Source organism: Schistocerca nitens, chromosome 3 (genome assembly GCF_023898315.1).
Source record: "Schistocerca nitens isolate TAMUIC-IGC-003100 chromosome 3, iqSchNite1.1, whole genome shotgun sequence".
Taxonomy (NCBI): Eukaryota; Metazoa; Arthropoda; class Insecta; order Orthoptera; family Acrididae; genus Schistocerca; species Schistocerca nitens.
In genome coordinates this window covers 471488994-471513660 of record NC_064616.1, presented here as the reverse complement: position 1 = coordinate 471513660, position 24667 = coordinate 471488994, and the positions used below count along the sequence as shown (strand labels likewise).

General features: G+C 47.3%; 1 protein-coding gene across 2 annotated transcripts in view; it reads left to right on the top strand.

Moving 5' to 3' along the window:
- Window positions 1-24667, top strand: part of LOC126248401 (1-acyl-sn-glycerol-3-phosphate acyltransferase alpha-like) — an 824096-nt gene that overhangs the window by 753300 nt on the left and 46129 nt on the right. For both annotated transcript variants that reach the window (XM_049949347.1, XM_049949348.1), the window contains exon 5: window positions 16115-16304. In XM_049949347.1, coding sequence (XP_049805304.1) covers window positions 16120-16304 — 185 coding nt within the window. In that variant the 5' untranslated portion in view covers window positions 16115-16119. The remainder of the gene's footprint in view (window positions 1-16114; window positions 16305-24667) is intronic.

The following is a 24667-nucleotide window of genomic DNA, read 5'->3' as shown; positions in this document are numbered from 1 at the left end:
CTGGATTCCTCCCCCCATTTGCAGCCATGTCCCTAAGGGGCACCATTATGTACCCAGCATTGGCGATCCCAACTCTTAGTAAACCCAGCCTCTGTGAATGTTCAGACCTCACGGGCTGAGATATTTCCTCTGGACCAGGGCAAGCGACTTTATCTAGCTCAGGGACTATGTCAGACACAGATAGCGCCCGAAACCTGCTCGTCAGACGAACCGGGTTGGCCCTCCGATCGGATCACCGAAAAGTCTGTCGCTGCCTGACTCTCGTTGGAGTGACGTCCCACTCGACCACTGTTGAGGGATCAACTTCAATGCGGGCAGTACCCGAGGTGGTCACAGTAGTGGACCGATCGGTTGGTACGTGGGACGTGCTGGACGTTCCTCAGATCCCCACATCCTCCCTCCCCCCTCTTGTCCGTACCCCCCCTCCCCCCCCAGTTACGGCCGCTAGCAACAGCCTCAAGCTGTGTGACCAAAGCCAGCACTGTCTGGAGCTGTGCACCAACTCAGCTCTCATCTGAACACAGCAGTCAGTCCCTACCCATACCAAAGACTCCAAAACTGTACACTACACAGTTATTAGAATGCTAGACTCTGCCTGGTAAGCACACAAACACGCAAGAAATTAAAAAAAGTAAACTAGTATCCACTCAAATAAATAGCTCCTGTTTGAAGCTCGTAAATATAATTCAGAAACAAACGGTGTACTTGCCTTATCTGCTGCAGCAATGGAAAGTGGACTCCCTCGACGACGGGAAATCCGACACTGACCCGATACAAGCAAAACAGACAAACAAAAGCCTATATGATACGGCATTCCATACAAGCGTCGGTACTAGCACGGATATTTTACACTACACTGTTATTAGAGCGGTAGACTGTGCCTGGTAAGCACACAAACATGCAAGAAATTAAGAAAGTAAAATACTAGCCACACAGATAACTCCAAATAATTCGTTCCTGTTTGAAGCTCGTAAACATAATTCGCAAACAACGCCTTATCTACAGCAGCTCTCGCTGACGGTCTAACCGACAGTTGAAGATCACTCTAAATCACGAACAATGATCCCAAACTGAACCGAACCTGGACCCGCACTTGTGACCAGTACATTGAACTTACAGGTAATAGGAAAACAAGTAATAATTGATTCGAGCGGTTATACTTTGGCATAATGAGCTATTGCCCCTCTTCAGTTCCCTTAAGCCCACTATCTTTATACTTCGAATAATTCGCACACAGGTAGCATTTAGCTAAGCCAAGTGCACATTAACTCAATTCACATGCTTAATTATTCTGGCTTGTAAGCAAGAAGCCCGTGCAACGTTCATATCCGGTGCCGCTCTGCGTGTTTGTACAAGTCAGACAATGCATCCCGCACAGCTCTCTAACTACAGCGTTGAGTGTGGAGGCTAAAGGCTTTAATTAACTCTCCCTACTTCGTTCATAACACCTTCGACCTGCCCTTTGTGCCTGCTCCTATTCCTCCTCTTCCCCTCTCCCCGGTCTCTCTCTCTCTCTCTCTCTCTCTCTCTCTCTCTCTCTCTCTCTCTCTCTATACCTTCTCCTCTCCATCCCCCCCCCCCATATTTCACCCTCACCATGCCACCACTGCGGCTTACACAAACACGCGCAACCATTAAAAGTTACTTATTTACAGCAGAGGTTACCGCTTTCAAACAAACACTGATTTTTCGAGAGACAAATAGGATAACTGAATCTGTTAATGATAACTTATTCGAAGAGCGTATTACAGTAAATAGAAAATTGTGCTCTAGTGTTATTAAACGCAAATAGTAGGCCACTATCATGTTGCGAATTCCTGTGAAGCTTTGGGGTGTTCACCGAGTACAACCTTAAAAGTCGTCTTATCGCAAGTTTAACTAGGATTAGAGGCCATCAAGAGAATTTCCCAGCCCATCTGTTCAAAATCTATGTTGTCACCAATCCTAACGTGACAGCGATGGTGAATCTATTGGACACATGGCCCGTATATTCCTCATGCGTTTTAAATATGAATATAAGAGGAAAGAACTGATTCGTTAGCCGAATAAATGAAGATTTCCTTTTTGTGTGTCCTGCTTGCTAGTCTAAAACTGTGTACTCTTACATAAGACAGTAAACGAGTTTATCATAGCATTGTTACGGTAACAAGGTGCTGTCTTTGGACTCTTAATGCGGTATTTAATTTAGCACAGTCGTGTTAAGAGAATGTGGTGGTATTTCAGTGTGTATCGCATGTGTGTGTTCTGTGTGAATTCTATATTATGTTGTATACTGATTTGTTATGAAACATGAATAGTCTTATGGTGTAATAAACACAAGTTGCCGAGGTTGTTTCGACTACGCTGCAGAAGTTTTGTTGGAAAGCCCTTACACGTCTTCCATACAGTCCCGATTTCTCCAGCCGGCCGCGGTGGCTGTGCGGTTCTGGGGCTGCAGTACGGAACCGCAGGACTGCTACGGTCGCAGGTTCGAATCCTGCCTCGGGCATGGGTGTGTGTGATGTCCTTAGGTTAGTTAGGTTTAAGTAGTTCTAAGTTCTAGGGGACTTATGACCTAAGATGTTGAGTCCCATAGTGCTCAGAGCCATTTGAACCATTTGAACCGATTTCTCCCCGTACGATTTCCACATTTTTGGAGCCATGAAGACAGATATTCGTCGCCGTCGATTTGCTTCGGACGAAAATGTGCACGCATGGATACAATCATGATTGCGTAGGCAACCGTAAACGTTTTTCCTTGAAGGCATTGATCGTCTTGTCCCACAGTGGGATAAATGTATTGACAGCTATGGCGATTACTTTTGAAACAATAAATCGTTTACTTACTTTCGTGCCATCCGTCTCGTTTTCATTTGACTGCCCCTTATAGATAACTGAGCTCGTATAGCTTAACGCGCAAAGCATTAGCTTGTAAGAGTGGGAGGTAAGCCAGACCCGTACGTAATTTCCCTCCCTCAGTGACAGCATACGGCCACACTGATAAGATGAAAATAAATTTACCAAATCATGAAAAAAATGGTCCCCCTGCGACACGATAAACGCTCAGAAACAGAGATACTTCACTGTCGGTCACTGCACCGTATTTTATTGATATTCATCGCGCATAAGACAGACATTCCGTTCATCTGGGGTGTCGAGTTTATTGTCGTCACTGACAGAACTAAAATGTCATTAGCAAACCGTAAACTTTTTATTTTGTCTGCCTGAACTTAAAATCCCCTTCTAAAGTTCTCTCTGATTTCCTTCACAGCTTGCTCACTGTGCAGACTAAATATCTGGGATAGGCTACAACCCTGCTCCATTCCATTCTTAACCACTGCTTCCCTTTGACGCCCTTCGAATCTTATAATTTCAGTTAGGTTTCTGTACAAGTTGTAGATAACCTTTCGCCACTTGTCTTTTATACCGAGAACTACAAGGAGAGTGTTCCAGTCAACAATGTCTAAAACTTTCTCTAAACTACAAATGCTGTAAAAGTAGATATGCCTTCCTTCAGTCCTATTTCTAAGATAAGTCGCAAGGTCAGTATTGCCTCCTGTGTTCCCAGATTTCTCTGGAAAACATTCCTGCCTAGATGCCTTTTTGTAGTGCAATTCCCACCTTACTGTGTGCAGCATCTCCTGCTGTTATTACACCGTGTCTCCACCAGAAAAACCAGTCAGATTCTGTTCCCCCCATCCTTGGAAAGCTCACCCGACAAATTGCCCTCTGTAGCTGACCTGCCAACATCATGGTCCCATAGACCTACACAGGAGTCATTATCATCATGAGTGCCACATCTTTCACCTTGGACACAGCGAGGTGCGGCAGTGCTTAGTGCACAGGACTCGCATTCTGAAAGACGACGGTTCAGATCCCCATCCAGCCGTCCAGATTTAGGTCTCCCCTGATTTCCCTAAATCGCTTAAGCTACATTCCGGGATGGGTCCGTTGAAAAGGCATGGCCGATTTCCTTTTCCATCCTTAACCAATCCCAACTTGCGCAACGTCTTTACTGACCTCGTTGTCGACGAGACGTTAAACTCTTCCTTCTTGTCACCTTGGAAATCGCTATGATTGCAACAAAAATATCTGTTTTAATAATGATAGCTGAATGCTTTTCATCTTTCAAAATTTGTTTTTAAATACGCGAATTAAAAAAAGCTATACCCTCCGCCCCCTCCCTCTGGAGAAGGGAAAAGGATAATCATTGCGATATCACTCTGTGATGGTGTCGCTCAAAACAAAATCCACCATCCCAGCTCCCTGCCAAGGAAAACACGAGGAGGCCGGTGAAAGACCGACTTCTCCTGAATATCTCGTATCACTGACGAACCGTCTCGTTCGATATAACAAATTAGAAAAGATGACAGCAGAATCGTCTAGCCAGTGCCAGTTGCTTACATTTCTGATGTAGGTAAAAAAAATGAAAATTTTGGCATTTTATGGTCATCTTCTCGTGATATGAGCGATTAACAAGCCTACAAAGAAAAGGCACACTATGTTTTACATGGACACTCTACCACATTGACGATGTATTTGGTGTAATGTGCAATAAGAGACATGTGTCGACACGTACATTCTGCGAAGCAGATAATGTGATCTAGTTGCTTGCTGCTCGTAACAGCTGACTATAAACAAAGCAATTTCAGATCACACTTCATTAATTCACGACAGGACCGTAATCGGCAGAGACCTAGATACGTGTTTGCATCTACGCCGAGCTGTGTTAGCCTTGTAAAGAGAAAACATCTGCTGGATTTGCGTCATTTGTAACGCACGATACAACATACGCGTTGGAATTGTAGCTTCTTATCGATGTATTTACAGTGAACAGAGATATGTGTAGACATTCCCTCCTAGATTTTCTGAAAAAGTTTATCCGAGGTATGAAGAGAAGAGGAACCAACTATTTTTTTAAAAAATTACACGTTATAATTTAGTTTTTCATCGAAATCTTAATACTTGATTGCCGTACGGACTAGGACTGTAATAGCGACCAATAAATTTTGTATCGTATGTATTCGGCATTTCCAAGGAATATACTCAGTACAAAGTCTTTCTTAGTCATTACATTCCTTACTGAACGTCATTACTGATTTAACTACTAAATATAAATACATTTTTGGTCTTCTAGCAGGTTATGGATATAACTGCTCATGAATGAGCTGTTTGAGCGGTTTATCTTTCGTGAAGAAATTTTTCTCTTCTATAGGGTGGTTATAATCAAAATGCAGCTTCTCGCGGAAGTCCAGTGTGCGCTGTAGTTATCGTATGGCAGCGAAACTTGGTAGATACGCTGATCCGTTAATGCAGAACCGATTTACAGTGGAAATAATTAGTTCAAATTTTGTCTCCAAGGTGCAAATCTGGCACTGGACAGCATCTCACCGAGATATCCGGTGCTCATACTGAACAAATTGCGTAAGCGGTGGTTAATCAACATTTTGCGTTTCGCACTTGTTTGACCTTTTCTGCCCACGTCCCGTTCCTAACCCTTCACATATGGGAACATTTCTAAACTTCCTTCTCGCATTCATAGCGTCAGATTTGCACCTGGTGGTCAAAATTGGAAGTAATTTTTTGTTTTAGCGTAAATCGGTTCCGCTTTAACGCTTTACTATTTCTACCACGTTTCGCAGCCATACGATCATGACAGCCCACACTGGACCTGCGTGAGCCTTAATTGTAACCACGTGGTACAAGCTGAAGGACGGGCACCATAGCTATCCTGGTATTAATGGTAACAGTTTAAGTTGCAAGAATTGAACTCGGTGGAAACCTTAGCGTGTACCGGGCGAGGTGTCGTAGTGGACTCGCATTCGGGAAGATGACGGTTCAAATACGCGTCCGGCCATCCAGATTTAGATTTTCCGTGATTTCCCTAAATCGCTCCAGGCAAGTGCCGGAATGGTTACTTTGAAAAGGGCACGGCCGACTTCCATCCTCATCCTCCGTAGTCCGAGCTTGTCCCTAATAACCTTGCTGTCGGTTGGTCCCCCTGAATAGGTCAGGCGTGCACTACATGCAGGCCGGCCGCGGTGGTCTAGCGATTCTAGGCGCTCAGTCCGGAGCCACGCGACCGCTACGGTCGCAGGTTCGAATCCTGCCTCGGGCATGGATGTGTGTGATGTCCTTAGGTTAGTTAGGTTTCAGTAGTTCTAAGTTCTAGGGGACTAATGACCACGGATGTTAAGTCCCATAGTGCTCAGAGCCATTTGAACCACTACATGCAGGAAGAGGCTACAAGGGTAGCGGAGTACGTGTGGAGTGCACATATGGGTTTTTTAGGTTAGAGAATTCCCTCCCTGGGCCCTACAAGACGCCTCCTGAGACGCGACAAGGTAGCAGTAGGCAAAACGCAACAGGGAATGACAATATTAACGTGGCAATAGTAAACTGCAGGAGCGTCTATAGAAAGGTCTCAGAAGTGCTCTCATTAATAAACGGTCACAATGCCCACACAGTACTAGGGACGGAAAGTTGGCTGAAACCAGATATAAACAGTAATTAAATTCTAAACTCAGATTGGAATGTATACCGCAGAGACAGGCGGGACAGTGAAGGGGGGGCGTGTTTATAGCGATAAAATGTGCAATAGTATCGAAGGAAATGTGAAATGTGAAATAATTTGGGTTAAGGTCACGGTTAAAGCAGGCTCAAACATGGTAATTCGATTTCTCTATAGGCCCCCTAACTCAGCAGCTGTTGAGGCAGAACACCTGAAGGAAAATTTGGAAAATATTTCGAGTAGATTTCCTGACCATGTTATAGTTTTGGGTGGAGATTTTAATTTACCAGATATAGCCTGGGAGACTCAAACGTTTATAGCAGGTGGCAGGGACAAAGAATCCAGTGAAATTTTTGTATGTGCAGTATCTGAAAACTACCTTGAGCAGTTAAACAGTGAACCAACTCGTGGCGATAACATATTAGACTTTCTGGTGACAAACAGACCCGAACTATTTGAAACAATTAACGCAGAACAGGGCATCAGCGATCATAAAGCGGTTACAGCATCGGTGATTTCAGCCGTAAATAGAAATATTAAAAAAGGTAGAAAGATTTTTCTGTGTAGTAAATGTGACAAAAAGCAGATTTTAGAGTACTTGACGGCTCAACACAAAAGTTTTATCTCAAGTACAGATAGTGTTGAGGATCAGTGGACCAAGTTCAAAACCATCGTACAATATGCATTAGGTGTGCCGAGCAAGATCGTAAGAGATGGAAAAGAGCTACCGTGGAACAACAACCGAGCTATGAAACTGCCACGGAAGCAAAGGGAACTTCACAGCAAACATTAACATAGCCAAAGCCTTGCAGACAAACAAAAATTACACGAAAAGAAATGTGGTGTGAGGAGGGCTATGCGAGAGACGTTCAACGAATTCGAAAGCAAAGTTCTATGTACTGACTTGGCAGAAAATCCTAAGAAATTTTGTTCTTATGTCAAAGCGGTAGGTGGATCAAAACAAAATGTCCAGACACTCTGACCAAAATGGTACTGAAACAGAGGATGACAGACTAAACGCCGAAATACTAAATGTCTTTTTCCAAAGCTGTTTCACAGAGGAAGACTGCACTGTAGTTCGCTCTCTAGATTGTCACACAGATGACAAAATGGTAGATATCGAAATAGACGATAGAGGGGTAGAGAAACAATTAAAATCGCTCAAAAGAGGAAAGGCCGCTGGACCTGTTGGGATACCAGTTCGATTTTACACAGAGTACGCGAAGGAACTTGCCCCTCTTCTTGCACCGGTGTACCGTAGGTCTCTAGAAGAGCGTAGCGTTCCAAAAGATTCGAAAAGGGCACAGGTCATCCCCGTTTTCAAGAAGGGACGTCGAACAGATGTGCAGAATTATACACCTATGTCTCTAACGTCGATCTGCTGTAGAATTTTGGAACACATATTATGTTCGAGTATAATGACTTTTCTGGAGACTAGAAATCTACTCTGTTGGAATCAGCATGGGTTTCGAAAAAGACGATTGTGTGAAACCCAGCTCACGCTATTCGTCCACGAGACTCAGAGGGCCATAGACACGGGTTCCCAGGTAGATGCCGTGTTTCTTGACTTCCGCAAGGCGTTCGATACAGTTCCCCACGGTCGTTTAATGAACAAAGTAAGAGCATATGGACTATCAGACCAATTGTGTGATTTGATTGAAGAGTTCCTAGATAACAGAAAGCAGAATGTCATTCTCAATGGAGAAAAGTCTTCGGAAGTAAGAGTGATTTCAGGTGTGCCGCAGGGGAGTGTCGTAGGACCGTTGCTATTCACAATATATATAAATGACCTTGTGGATAACATCGGAAGTTCACTAAGGCTTTTTGCGGATGATGCTGTAGTATATCGAGAGGTTGTAACAATGGAAAATTGTACTGAAATGCAGGAGGATCTGCAACGAATTGACGCATGGTGCAGGGAATGGCAACTGAATCTCAATGTAGCAAAGTGTAATGTGCTGCGAATATATAGAAAGAAAGATCCCTTATCATTTAGCTACAATATAGCAGGTCAGCAACTGGAAGCAGTTAATTCCATAAATTATCTGGGAATGGAATGACCATATAAAGTTGATCGTCGGTAAAGCAGATGCTAGGCTGAGATTCATTGGAAGAATACTAAGGAAATGCAGTCCGAAAACAAAGGAAGTAGGTTACAGTAAACTTGTTCGCCCACTGCTTGAATACTGCTCACCAGTGTGGGATCCGTACCAGATAGAGTTGATAGAAGAGAGAGAGAAGATCCAATGGAGAGCAGCGCGCTTCGTTACAGGATCATTTAGTAATCGCGAAAGTGTTACGGAGACGATGGATAAACTCCAGAAGCTCAGTAGCTCGGTACGGGCTTTTGTTGAAGTTTCGAGAACATACCTTCACCAAGGAGTCAAGCAGTATATTGCTCCCTCCTACGTATATCTCGCGAAGAGACCATGTGGATAAAATCAGAGAGGTTAGAGCCCACACAGAAGTATACCGACAATCTTTCTTTCCACGAACAATGCGAGACTGGAATATAAGGGAGAACCGCTAGAGGTACTCAAGGTACCCTCCGCCACACACCGTCAGGTGGCTTGCGGAGTATGGATGTAGATGTAGACGTTAAACACGAATCTCCTCCCTCCTCCGTAACGTGTGAAACAAATGATTTGTCGGAGTACGAATGCTGTCAATCCCTCCTGGTCGTACACGAATTGCATGGGAGAAAGAAAAAATAACGAGGGACAAAGTGTGTTTGACACTGTGTGTTGCGAACGACTTGCTCCACTGAAAATAAGAAACTGGAGGGATACGAAAACTACCGATCGGCCCGAGTCGGACACGAATTGCGAGTGGGGAATAAACGTACGAACAATGAAATGTTACAGGCAGTAACGAAGCGGTAATATCCGTGTCGTGGGATACTCGTAACTTAGCAGTGAATACATATGACATGTAACAGCCCTAATACGTGTGTCTCTGAAACTTCATAGTACCCATATAAAGATTACTACCTCTCTGACGCTAAAGTCTTTTTCCCACATTCATGTCAGAGCCTATCCAAGCTGACAACTATTAGAAGTCTCTCGCAGTTACTCCGTATATCTGAAACACCATTCACAGTAGCTGAGGTTGCAAGTGGACGATAGTACCGTAAAGGTCACCCTATAAATGGCTGATACGAGTTGCGGTGATGGAACAAGTTTTTATCCGCAGAAATGGTTGGCAAGGGGAGGTGACGCGGTGGAATTCACTTTCTGGACACCAACTTTCATTCCATTGTATGTGGATTATACTATCAGGCATATTTTCACTCTAAAAATACTGGAACATCGTGGCAATAAGGGTGCCTTTGGGTGGAGACGGTCTTGTTATAAACACCTTTAAGCACATCAAAAACGTGGAATGAATAAGTCCATAGCAATTACAGAGTAACGCTACAGATCAGTTTGCCATCATAAACGTGTTTTTATGACACTTTCCATGGCTTCGCCAACTCTTTACCACGTCGTGTTCCAGTCCCTTGGTGGACTGAGGCATGCCGCGACGCAATTCGCGCACGGAGACGTGCTCTCCGCGTTTTTAACCGTCATCGAAATTTCAGTCACCAACTTTCTCTTCCGAATGCGAAAATATTTTGTTGAGCCCAACCTACATAGGTAGGAATGATCATCTAAATAAAATAAGAGAAATCAGAGCTCGAACGGAAAGGTTTAGGTGTTCGTTTTTCCCGCGCGCTGTTCGGGAGTGGAATGGTAGAGAGATAGTATGATTGTGGTTCGATGAACCCTCTGCCAAGCACTTAAATGTGAATTGCAGAGTAGTCATGTAGATGTAGATGTAGATCCTACGATGGCGAACTGCATTCATTATAAACAGATGCATGCAAAGTGTCGTCGCGTTCTTCGGGACAGAAAAAAAAAAACTAGCTGGATTTCATTCACTAGTTCTTTTAACAGTTCCACCCTCTCCTCTGACGTGTGGGCCAACCTCCGATGGCTCTCTGGGACCAAGATACATTCCCGATTTCCTACCTGATAGTAGCAGACGATGTCCTCGTGGACCCTGTTGCTATCTCCAACACTTTGGGCCGCCATTTTGCAGAAGTTTCGAGCTCTTCCCACTATCACCCTGCCTTCCCCCATCGGAAACAGCGGAGGAGGCTCGGGCGATACCCTTCTCCGAATCGTGAGTGCTACAATGCCGCCTTTGCTATGAGGGAGCTGGATCATACTCTCAGTTTATCCAAGTACTCCGCCCCAGGGCCGGACGCCATCCACATTCAGATGTTGCTGTATCTTTCTTTTGCGGGCAAGCACCTTCTGCTTAACACATACAACCGCATCTGGGCAGGGTGCACATTTCCCGGACGCTGGCGTGAAGCCACCATCATACCCATACCTAAGCTTGGTAAGGACAAAAACCTTCCTTCTAGCTACCGCCCCATCTCTCTTACCTGCTGTGTTTGCAAGGTGATGGAAATATGATTCATGCACGGCTGGTATGGTGGCTCGAGTCTCACAATTAATTGATGAATGCACAGTGTGGATTTCGAGTGCGGTCTTCTGCAGTTGACCATCTCGTTACTTTGTCCACCCATGTCATTGGTTTCCTGCGGAAATCCCAGACTGTGGCCGTGTTTTTCGATTTGGAGGTGGCCTATGACACCTGCTGGATAAATGGTATCCTTCGTACTCTTTACACATGGGGTTTCCGTGGTCGCCTGCCGTGTTTCCTTCAGGCATTTTAAAAGACTGAGTTTTCAAGGTGCGTGTGGGTTCTGCCTTGTCGGACACCTTTATCCAAAAAAATGGTTCAAATGGCTCTGAGCACTATGGGACTCAACTGCTGTGGTCATCAGTCCCCTAGAACTTAGAACTACTTAAACCTAACTAACCTAAGGACATCACACACACCCATGCCCGAGGCAGGATTCGAACCTGCGACCGTAGCAGCAGCGCGGCTCCGGACTGGAGCGCCTAGAACCGCACGGCCACCGCGGCCGGCACCTTTATCCAGGAAAACGGTGTGCCTCAGGGTTCCGTCCTGAGTGTCGTCCTCTTTGCTATCGCCATTAACCCTCTCCTGCAGGGCATATCCGGCTTCCTTTTTGTTGACGATTTCCATTTATTGCCCTTCTCCATGGACCTTTCTCACTGAGCGGCGTCTTTAGCGGTGTTTTGATCGTCTTTACTCCTGGAGCATCGACAGTGGCTTTCACTTTTTCACTGACAAAACCGTCTGTATGAATTTCTGGCGGCGCAACTGGTTTCTCCCACCATCTTTACATCTTGGGCCTGTTGTCCTTCCGTTCGTTGAAACTACGAAATTCCTGGGGCTCATGCTCGATAAGAGACTCTATTGGTCCTCCCATGTGTCTTACCTGACAGCGTGCTGTACGCGGTTCATCAATGTCATACGTGTCCTCAATGGTACTTTCTGGGGTGCCGATCGAACGACCCTCCTCTTTTTGTACCGGTCCCTTGTCTGTTCGAAACTCGACTATGGGTGCTATTTTTATGCGTCTGCACGTCCATCCATCTTACGGCGTCTCAACACTATCCACCGTCGTGTCATCCGTTTGGCCACGGGTGCCTTTTACACTAGCACAGTTGAGAGTCTGTATGTAGAAGCTGCCGAAGTACCACTGTCTTACCGCTGTGACGTTCTCATCGGTAGATATGCATGCCGTTTGTCTGTCATGCGTGGCCATCCATCTTATGCTCCCTCCTTCAGTGACTCCTTTGATCACCAGTATGGGGCGCGTGCCTCTTCTCTGTTACCTCCTGGAGTCCGCTTTCAGCACTTGCCATGGCGGCTTAACTTCACATTACCTGCACCTTTCCCAGTGGGTGTGAACTCTTCACCATCTTGGCTTCGTGAAGTGGCCCATGTTAATTTTGGCCTTCATTCGCTTCCTAAGGACACTACTCCAGCCTCGGTCTATCGCCTTCAGTTTCATGACATTCGCATGGAACTTCGCGATAGTGCCTTCGTATACACTGATGGCTCTCGGACTGACTGTGGGGTCGGGTGTGCCTTTGTCATTGGTACCCGGGTCTTTCGATATCGTCTTCTGGCACACTGCTCAATATTTACAGCTGAGCTCTTCGCCTTGTATCGGGCCACGGAGTACATCCGGCGACACAGCCTTTTCGATTCTGTCCTCTGCTCAAACTCACTCAGCGCCCTTCAAAGTCTATGTGCGCTGTACACCGCCCATCCCTTAGTGCAGCGAGTCCATGGAAACTGTCACTTGCTCACTCTTGGTGTTTTGATGTTTCTGTGGGTTCCTGGTCATGTCGGTCTGCCAGGAAACGAGGCTGCTGACACTGCTGCCAAGGCTGCATTCCTCGTACCTCAGCCCGCGAGTTCCTATATTCCCTCCGATGATCTCTGTGTTGCTGTCTGTAAGGAGGTGGTGGCCCTTTGGCATTGCCAATGGTACACGCTTCACGGGAATAAGCTGCGGCTTATTAAGCCTCTCCCAGTGGCTCGGACGACCTCCTCTTGGCCCTCCCGCCTGGAGGAGGTCATTTTAAGTAGGCTGTGTATTGGGCACTGCCTTTTTAGCCATCGTCATTTGATAAGTGACGCTACACCACCACTTTGTACATATTGCGCCAAAGTTTTAACTGTCGGCCACTTCCTGACGGACTGCCCATTTTTTAACCGCTTACGTTCCCGTTTGAGTTTGCCGTCTGAGTTATCGGCCGTTTTAGCAAATGACACGCGACCTGTCGACCGCGTTTTACTTTTTATCCGCCAAAGTAATACGGCGAAAGCCATTTAATTTTTAGTTTTGGACCCCCGTTTCTGTATGGTGTCGTTTTTTAGCCCTTTTTCCACGTGCCTGATTTCAGCTGTCTTCTATTGTCTCAATTGGGACTGATGTATAGTCGTTTCTTAACTCCTCTCTGTCTTCGTTTTGACTTGGGCGCATATGACCTCAGTTGTTTTTTGCGCCCTAAAGCAAAACAAACAAACAGAAACGGCGACCTTCCTGGCCAAGGTAGGATTTGACAAGCACGAAGACGAGCATAAGGAACTCTTGCTGTGTGCGGGCGGGCATTATCTTGCTGAAATATAAGCCCAGGGTGGCAACAAAACTGGGCTGAGAATATCATCGACGTACCGCTGTGTCGTGAGGGTGTCGCGTATGACAACCAAAGGGGTCCTGCTGAGGAAAGAAATAGCACTCCAGACCAGTACTCCTGGTTGCTGGGCCGAAAGGTTGGTATCCCACTGCTGTCTGGGACGTCTCCAAACATTTCATCAGCCTGAAATTTCGTTGACTGAAGTAGACTTGTCTTCAGTGGTGGGACCCACTTCGAACTGAGCCCCGATGACCAGCAGAGACATTTCTACGACCCAGACAGTGGTGAGATACCAACCTGTTACCTGCCATACACAAGGCAACCAGGGTTGATGGTCGGGATTGCCATTTCTTTTCATAGCAGGACCCCTTTGTTGGTCATTTGCGGCACCCTTACAGCACAGCCTTACGTCGATGGCATTCTACGCCCTGTTTTATTGTCCTTCGTGGCAAGCCATCCAGAGTTTAAATTTCAGCAAGGTAATGCCCGCCAGCACACGGCGAGAGATTCTGCTGCTTGTCGTTGTGCTTGTCAAACACCAGTTTAGCCAATAAGGTGGCTGGATCATTCTCCAGTCGAGAACGTTTGAGCATTATATCCTGGACGCTCCAAACATCTCGGGATTTTGACGTTCTAACGCGCCAGTTGCACAGAATTTGGCACGATATCCCTCGGGAGGACATCTAACAACTCTGTCATTCAGTGCCAAACCGAATAACTGCTTGCAGAAGGGCCAGAGGCGGACAAACACGTTATTGACTTATTCAGTTTTTTAAGGTTTTTCTCACGAATAAATCATCCAGTTTCTTTGAAATTGTAATCATTCCTTTATCTGTACTAGTAGATCACATCCACCAGTTTCCGTCCCATTTGGATAATTCTTAAGTGATATCTTTGTCTTTTCCTTCGAGTGTAAAGTGGACAGTAACTGAATGGAGACGTGTATATGGTCCAGTGATTTGCGTTTTTGTACAAGTGATGCAAAGTGGCGAGTGCATCGACGACCGAATGAGGCGTTGAACCCAGAGTGTGCAGTGGTTGTAGTTCAGGCCGGAGGGGGTCTGTGGTGTTTTGAGGGCGTTTTTCGTACAGTGACATACGCCCACTCTTTAACGTTACTGTGACCGTTAACCAGGATGTTTACTTCAACATTCTCAGTGACCAAGTGTTGCCCTTTCTTCTGCATCTTCATAATGATTATGCTGCCGGTACTCCCTAGTATCAAGATAGCAGCAGACATGTTGACAGGGATGTACGCACACCTTCCTGGTTTGACGATCGCTCAGATATCCTCTCGCACCTCAGTTGGTCCCCGAAATTACCAGATCTTGATCCTATAGAAAATGTCGGGGAGTATTGGAAGTGGTGACACGTAACAGTCAACGTCTACACTCTTTGGTAGCTCTGTGGGAACTTACCACCAGTGAGTGGCTTTATCTGGTAGGCTGATTAGGTTTTTATGTTGGTAACGCCACGTAGCGCTCTGTATGAAAATCACTGACTGTCCTGTGTGCAGTCTGTGGCTGGTTGGCATTGTTGGAATATTCGCTGTTGTAGCGTTGGGCAGCTGGATGTGAACAGTGCGTGGCGTTGCGCAGCTGGAGGTGAGCCGCCAGCAGTGGTGGATGTGGGGAGAGAGATGTCAGAATTTTGAGAGCGGACGATCTGGACGTGTGTCCATCAGAAAGAGTAAATTTGTAATATTGGATATCATGAACTGATATATAAATATAAAATGACTTTTGAGCATTATTAAGGTAAATACATTGTTTGTTCTCTATCAAAACCTTTCATTTGCTAACTATGCCTATCAGTAGTTAGTGCCTTCAGTAGTTAGAATCTTTCATTTAGCTGGCAGTATTGGCGCTCGCTGTATTGCAGTAGTTCGAGTAACGAAGATTTTTGTGAGGTAAGTGATTCATGAAAGGTATAGGTTATTGTTAGTCAGGGTCATTCTTTTGTAGGGATTGTTGAAAGTCAGATTGCGCTGCGCTAAAAATACTGTGTGTCAGTTTAGTGTTGATCAGAATACGTAAAGAGAGAAATGTCTGAGTACGTTCAGTTCTGCCCAGCTGTTTGAAAATCAAATAACGTAAGGGGTTTACCAGCACAGTAATTCATTTATTTTTCAAAGGGGACGTTTCAGTACCTCAAGAAAATTGTGGACTTCCTCCTCCGCCGAAATGAGACCATTATGAAGGCTTTAGGCGGTGTTACGCGGTATTACCATGATGTCCCCTGAGGTAACTAATTTTTTCTCCGGCGTTACCCTCTTCCAACCGAATGTAAACCTCGGGCTACGTTACAGACCGGTCTGTACCTGCAGTCTCCATGTAGTAAAAAAGAAAAGCATCAACAACATTTTGCGGAGAGTGACTTCACTGATGTATGTAGAAAAGCAGTATCGCTTACTTGGCTGTACCTTGTGGTTTACGCTGTTCAGAATGATTTGTAGAGAACCGTTTTTCACACTCGTTTATGATTATTCCGCGCAAAAACGCTAATGGCAAAAAAATTTAAAGCGCTGAGAGGTCGGTTTGCGTTGTTACAGGAGCGATGATGCTGGCCGGGGACGTGGCGCTGGCAGCGGCGGCCGTGCTCATACTGCTGCTGCTGTGGCACGTCAGCAACTCGTGCCGCTACTACGTCAAGTTCACCGTCTTCTTGCTGCTCTCCCTCTTCTTCGGCTCTGTCTTCATTCCTCTCATGCTCTTCCGGCCGAGGGACTGGCGCAACGCACTGTGAGTACATTTTCGAACGTCTGCATTAAAATACGCAGTCCGCAATGCATGGTGGAGGGTACAGACGTCACCTGCTGGCAGTTACCTTGCTGTCTGTACGAACCATGTGTATGCTACTAAACTACTGTATTACACTGTGACGTAGCGTGTTTAAGTTTTGCTATTAAGTTGGACTTTTCTGGAGACTAGAAATCTACTCTGTAGGAATCAGCATGGGTTTAGAAAAAGACGATCGTGCGAAACCCAGCTCGCGCTATTCGTCCACGAGACTCAGAGGGCCATTGACACGGGTTCACAGGAGATGCCGTGTTTGTTGACTTCCGCAAGGTGTTGGATACAGTTCCCCACAGTCGTTTAATGAACAAAGTAAGAGCATATCGACTATCAGACCAATTGTGTGATTGGATTGAAGACTTCCTAGATAACAAAACGCAGCATGTCATTCTCAATGGAGAGAAGTCTTCCGAAGTAAGCGTGATTTCAGGTGTTTTTTTTAACATTTTTATGCAGCGACAGCAACTGATATTGTTTATATAACAATATACAGCCTACAGTTGCAGGTTAACTTTATCGTTTACCTAGGTTTCAACGTTAGTAATAACGTCTTATTCAGAACCTGCAACAAGTTAATATTATAATGCGCTAGTAAATTATATTAAATATGGTCATCCTACAGGATGCAACGTATAGTACTTACATAAATTATTATTTCAATGTTTGCCTAAAACAGGCAATGTCCTAAGTCAGCTTCATAAAACTTGATGCATAGCCATAAGGTTTTGTCACTTCTATTAAACCAACTGTAGAAATTCACTTTAAGCCCGTTGTATGGGCCTCGTAGTGTGACTAGAGACTGCGGACCGCGAGGGCTTCGCGGTCTGCCCCACAGAGGGCGGCGCGCATGCGCGAGACGTATAGAGTCAAACTTATTACGCATGCGTCAGATAACCTTTTTGCTATGAATTAATTTTATATTTTACTATTGTAAGTTAATTACAGTATCCTGCATGACTACTATTTACATTCTACTACAGAGCTTTCTAAACTGACCAACGCCGGCCGAAGTGGCCGTGCGGTTAAAGGCGCTGCAGTCTGGAACCGCAAGACCGCTACGGTCGCAGGTTCGAATCCTGCCTCGGGCATGGATGTTTGTGATGTCCTTAGGTTAGTTAGGTTTAACTAGTTCTAAGTTCTAGGGGACTAATGACCTCCGCAGTTGAGTCCCATAGTGCTCAGAGCCATTTGAACCATTTGAAACTGACCAACAAATCTCATATGAACATCTGTAGGAAAGGATCTATTATTACAGAAACTGTGAGGTCACATGCATCATCTAGAGGGTTGGATCCCCTCCTTCGAAAGCGTTAGATTGCAAAGCCTGGGCTCCTCTCAGGGTGGAATTTCCGTCTTAGAAGATTGTGTCTGTCTGTCAGTCGGTCTGTCTGTCTGCCCGCCCGCCGCTTGCTGCTGTAGCTGTTCGTCCGTCCGCCTGCCTGCTCGCTGTCCATCGCCGTCGCCGTAGCCGCTGGCGCCGCCGCCGTCCGCTGCCCGTCCGTCTGTCCGTCGCCGTTTGTTTGCTATGAGTACTCCCATAATCTCTCCCATAGTCACTTCCTGGAGTGCCGCTCCTGGCCTCCCTCCTTACACCTCCCCTCCCCTTCCCCCTCTTAATCGTCCCCCTATTTCCTCCCCTGCTGTATACCCACACCTCTACACCCTTTCTCCAGCCTCCACACCCTCAACAGCTCCCACTACTACCCCCGCCCTCAACTACGCCTCTGTTGCCGCCTCTGCTGCCACCCCTCAGGTGGTCGGCTTCCCCTCTTTCACCCACCCCGTCGCTTCGTCGTCTGCATATCCCGCTCGCATCGCGTCGCGCCGAGCCACCGTCGCCACCACTAAACTGGCTGCTTCTCCCGGCGCCTCCACTACGCCACAGGGATCTGCCACCCGCCACCTCCCTCTCCTCCCCGTCCCTCTCCACTCCTCTCAGCCTCCGGTCTCCAAAAAACCCCAAAAGCGCGTCATTACCGACTCTGCTGCCGCCACTTCCCACAAAAAGTCAACACCTCCTCCCCCTCCTCCTGTCATCTCCACGGACACCACCCCTCCTCCTGCCACCCATACCCCAGCTCCCACCCTCCACACCTTTGTCCTGTCAACTCCCGATCCTAAGTTCCTAGACGCTCGTACCCTCGCCGTGGAGATACGAAAGTACTTACCTGGTGCTCCCATCTCCCAACTCGTTCCCCGCAGGGACTCGGTCCTTATCGAGTCCCCGTCCCCATCCTTTCACACGGACCTCCTGCAAAAACTCCCATGAGCTACGTTTGGCCCCAACGCCTCTCTGACACCCTTCCTTTCTGCTTCCACTCCTCGTCAGCCCCAGCCTCCCCGTCGCTCCCCCACCTACACCGCTGTGATCACCGAGCTCAGCCCGGTGATCACGGAGGATGAAGTGTTGGTAGAACTGAACTCCCACCCGGACTTGGAAATCCGCTCTGCCCGCCGTATCCACAATGCCTCTGGTCCCACCTACCTCGTGCGGGTATTCTCTGAGTCCGCCCCATCCATTGACCATCTCCTCACCCAGGGTGCCCTGATATACCACCGCCGCCACCCTGTCGAATGCTCCAAATCCCCTCCCCAATCCTACCGTTGCCAGCAGTGCCTGATGTACAATGACCACCTGACTCCAAACTGCAAACCCCCCCCCCCCCACCTGTCCCCATTGCAAGGCCTCCCACTTTCTTAAGAACTGCCCCAACCTCGCTGCTCCTCCTTCCTGTAATACCTGCAAAGGCCCCCGTCCCATCTACTCCCACAAGTGTACAGCTAAACCCCCTCCAGCCACCCCTGAGCTTACAGTCCCATTTCGTCCCATTGATCCCCCTGATCCCCCTGTCTGTCGCGACAATTCCCTCCGTCCACCAGCCACAGGCGAGGACATCGTCCGGTTCCTTACCGTTGTACTACAAAACATTCACCCTTTTCAGCGCCCCCACACCTTCCGACACATCTCCCTTGCCGCTCACTCCGTTTTCCACCTGAACACCTTCGCCACATACTCCCACAACCGAGCCCACTTCACCTTCACCTGCCTCGACACCCTAGTTTAAGTCTCTTCCCTTCCCCCTCTTCCCCCCCTCCTTCCCGCCATGGCGCGGCACAAGTATCGCATCCTCTTCCAGAACATTCGCTCCTTCCGCTCCAACAAATACCTCCACATGCACACCCTCTCCCACCACCAGGTCGACACCTTTCTCTTGAACGAAACCTTTCTCTAGCCCCACCATTCTATCCGCACCTCTCTCTATATCCTCCACCGCACTGACGCTCCTGGTCGTCGTGCGCAGGGTGGAGTTGAGATTGGCCACCTTAAGCATATCCCCGTCCGGCCACAACCTCTCCTCAATGACCCCACTGAACACCTTATCCTTAGCGTCTTCTTCCCCTTCCTCACCATTACCTGTGCCACCATCTATGTCCGCTCCACTGCTCCTCTTCCTTATGACTTCATCTCGCACATTGACCGCACCTTCTCCACCTATGTGATTGCCGCCGACCTCAACATCCATAGCCGCACTCCTGCCGCCCTTCGGCGGTGGCATCAGTTCCTTTCCACGAACCAAGGAGACCCTGTTCCCCTTCCCCAGCACACCCAACCTGAAAGTGACACCACCCCTGATGTTGTCATTGCCTTCGCCAAGCTCCTTGGGCGTATCGCTGTCGCCGTCCTTGACCCCACAGGTAGCAATCACCTCCCAGTCCTTCTCACCATAACGTCTGCTCACTGGCCCCCTCTGGCTCCGCACCCTGCACCCCCTCCCAAGGTCGTCCATGACTATCACCGTGCCAACGGGGATGCCTACCGGGACTCCATCTCCACCCAGGTCGAAAGCCACCCTCTTACCTATCGCCATCCTGACGACACCAGCCACGCCTCGTCCTTCCTTCAGAAGGTAGTTACTGACGCCATGGAGGCCCATGTTCCTACTAAAACCATCCACCCACACCGTCCCACTCTCCCTCCGCGGGCTGTTCTCCTCCTCTGTGAATCCCACCACCTCTATCGCTCCTTCCTGCGCACTCGTGACAGGGATACACTCCAACGCCACCGGCAAATACAGCGACACGTACGAAACCTTATTACAGCAACGAAACGCCGAGACTGGCGCCAGACCTGCACACAACTCAACGCCACCCTCCCTATCAACTACTCCAAGTACTGGTCCGCCTTCCATCGCCTTACTGGTTACCTTTCCGCTCCCCACTACCCCCTTCTCCATAACGATCGCTCCCTTCCTGACAACCTCAGTAAGGCCAGCCACTTCGCTTCCAACCTTTCTGAGGTCTTCTCCATCCCCGATGATCCCCACTTTGATTATTCTCTTTTCCCCACCGTCATGGAATGTGCTGATGCCTCGGTCACTCCACTTGCTCCTAGTCTCCAGTACTTGGGGCAGTTGGCCCACCTCAGACATAAACACTCCCATCACAGCACAAGACATTAAACTTATCCTCCGGTCCAAATGCAACACGGCCCCTGGTCACGACTGTGTCACCTACCGTCACCTTTGAGAAAGCCCCTATTCCTTCCTGACTGTCCTTGCCCATCTCTATAATGTCATCCTCTCTACTGGCTTCTACCCTGACCTGTGGAAGACCTCCTGCGTCCTCTTATTCCTCAAACCCAACAAACCCCCTTTTGCTGCCTCTTCCTATCGTCCAATCTGCCTCACCTCCATCTTCAGTAAGGTCTTTGAATCCATCAGCACCTTGCTCAATACCACCTCCTCCCCCTTACCCAGTGTGGCTTCTGACCCTCCTTCTCTGCTGAAGACCAACTCCTCAACCTCGTTCACCTTCTGTCCCTCCAGCTCAACTCCCGTCGCGCCGCCATTTTTGTATCCCTTGACCTCCAAAATGCCTATGACCGTGTATGGCATCCCGGTCTCCTCTTTAAACTCCAAACCTACGCCCTGCCTATCAATTTTGTCCGTCTGGTAGCTTCCTTCCTCTCGCACCGTCCTTCCTATGTCACCCTCCACAACACCAACTCCCGTATCTTTTATCCCACGGCTGGCGTCCCCCAGGGTTCTGTCCTCTCTCCTCTCCTTTATCTCTTGTATATGGCTGATATGCCCAAGCCACCCCCGCCAGTCCACCCTCTCCAGTATGCTGATGCCACTGCCTTCCTGGCTCTCTATCCTACCCTTCCACAGTCCCAACATACCCTCCATACCCACCTTAACCAGTTCACCACTTGGTGTAACTAGTGGTTCAACCCCTCCAAAACCCAGGCAATCATCATAGGCCGCACAACTCGCTCCTTTCGCCTCCATGATTTCTATCTCACCCTTTATGGTCGTCCCATCCAGCTCACCCCCACCCTGAAATACCTTGGCCTCACCCTCGACCGACACTTCACCTGGACCCCTCATCTCCAGACCATCCAGCAGAAAGCCCATTCCCACCTGCACCTTCTGAAACTACTGTCTGGCCGGACATGGGGATTGAACCATCCTCCACACCTACAAATCCCTCCTCCGTCCCATCCTATGTTATGCCAGCATTGCCTGGATCTCCGCCCCCACCCACCTTTACAAGGCCCTCCAAATCCTTGAACGCCATGCACTCCCCCTTGCCTTCTGTATCCGCCTTCCTTCCCCCACACGGCTCCTGTATGAACTGATCTCCTTCCCCCACCTCCCCCTGTTCCTCCAACATCTCCACATCCTTTACATTGTCCGCAGGCTTGATCCCCCCCACCCTCTGGTTTCCTCCTTCCTCTCCATCCCCCGCCCGTTGCCGCGCCTCTATCGCTGTATCCCTCCCTCTCTCCACCTCCACACCCTCCACCTCCTTCATCAGGGCAATTTCCAACGCTTCCCCCTCCCGGATGACGAACTTCCCTGTGACATCTACCCTTCCTTCCAACTATAACCTGGCATTGTTCCCCCCCCCTCCCCAGGGCCCCCTTTTTCCTCTCCCCTCCTTCTCCCAGAGCGAATTTTTCTTCTTCCCCCCCCCCCCCCCGCTCCCTGAGACCATGCACCCCATACCTGCCTCTTTCCTTCCCACATCCCTCCCTACCAGGCCCTCTTCAGCGCGCCCCCCGCTCATCTCATCTCCCCCCTCTCTTCCCCTCCCTCCCTCCCTCCCTCCCTCCTTCCGGTCTCCCTCATCTCCTTGCGCCTGGCAGATCCTCCGTTTTGATCATCGTCAGTGTGCCACATCAGTGTTGTGTTTAGTGATGTTTCTCCTGTGCGTCAAGAGGTGTAATTTTAAGTGTGTACTGCCTTGAGGTTCGCCGTCGGTGTTTGTTCTGTGCTACGCCATCTGTCGATACCTTTTATGGTCCAGTCATACTGTGCCTTGTGTTCTTTTAATTGTCGCAGTGTGTGGCTTTTTGGGTGTGCTACTTTTAAACAGTTTTTTATCTCCATTTTAGCGTCACCCTGATTTTTATCTATTGCCTTCCATGATGTTCCCGCTTTTTTATATCTATGTTCACATTATTCTCTCCTTTTTTTTAATGTCTTCTATTGTTTGTTCTATGTCTTTCGGCTGAAGAGCAGCGCATATGCTCCTGCCAGCCCGCCCCGATGGGAAAAAAAAGGTCACATGCATTATGAATTGTTGTAAACCTAGTATAGGTTGGAAGCCTTCGAAGTATGCCCTATTTTTTAGATACAGTTGATCGTTCAGTAAATTGCTTCTATCTGTAATTAGGTGTGCATAAATTTGTAGTTCTTCAAGCGTGTCGAGTCTATATCCCTTAACTTCATGATGTAGTAGCTCTATGTCACGTAAAGTTTTAGGTGTATGAGCCATTTGCACCAGATGTTCCACAAAGGCTGACCCCCGTGTTCCTACGCCCTTTATTGGAAGATGTTCTTTAAACCTTACTGCTATAGCTCTGCCTGTTTGACCTATGTAATAACATGGGCAATCATCACACATAATCTTATATACGCCTGATTTCGCTGACTTTTCACCGTCTTTCTCAAGGGAATGAACCAAATTTTGCTTTAAACTATTACTCGTCGAGTAGGAAATTTTAAAACCTGAATTTTTCAACAGTCGCCCTATCTTGTAGGAGACATTACCTATATAAGGAACCGACAACCATTTCTTGGTCTGATCTTGGGTTTGAGTTTTTGTGTTTACTAAAGTCGTTGTCCTTTTTCCCGTTTTCTTATGATATAACAGCCTCACTGTTGACATCTGACAACGGAATAGAAATCGCCCGATGGATACTAGAATAGAAAAACGCCATTTTATGCGCTTGGGGTTGGGTTGAATCGGCCGGGATGATGTTGTCTGAATAAGTTGCCTTCCGGAATATGTTGAACTCTATTTTAGCATCTTTAATAGTCAATGTTAAATCAAGATAATTTAGTGATCTGTCAGCTGATTCCAATTCTTGTGTGAATTTTATTTTTTCATGTAGACTGTTAAACGTTGCGAAAATTTGCTCTATTCCTTCTGGAGAATTATTAACCAGTAGAAGAATGTCATCCAAGTATCTCGCATAAAATATGATGTTGTTCACTAATTCCGGGTAATTTTTCCAACAGATATTCATACGAGATCTGTTGGTCAGTTTAGAAAGCTCTGTAGTAGAATGTAAATAATAGTCATGCTGGATACTGTAATTAACTTACAATAGTAAAATATAAAATTAATTCATAGCAAAAAGGTTATCTGACGCGTGCGTAATAAGTTTGACTCTATACGTCTCGCGCATGCGCGCCGCCCTCTGTGGGGCAGACCGCGAAGCCCTCGCGGTCCGCAGTCTCTAGTCACACTACGAGGCCCATACAACAGGCTTAAAGTGAATTTCTACAGTTGGTTTAATAGAAGTGACAAAACCTTATGGCTATGCATCAAGTTTTATGAAGCTGACTTAGGACATGGCCTGTTTTAGGCAAACATTGAAATAATAATTTATGTAAGTACTATACGTTGCATCCTGTAGGATGACCATATTTAATATAATTTACTAGCGCATTATAATATTAACTTGTTGCAGGTTCTGAAGAAGACGTTATTACTAACGCTGAAACCTAGGTAAACGATAAAGTTAACCTGCAACTGTAGGCTGTATATTCTTATATAGATTTCAGGTGTGCCGCAGGGGAGTGTCGTAGGACCGTTGCTATTCACAATATACATAAATGACCTTGTGGATGACATCGGAAGTTCACTGAGGCTTTTTGCGGATGATGCTGTGGTATATCGAGAGGTTGTAACAATGGAAAATTGTACTGAAATGCAGGAGGATCTGCAGCGAATTGACACATGGTGCAGGGAATGGCAGTTAAATCTCAATGTCGACAAGTGTAATGGGCTGCGAA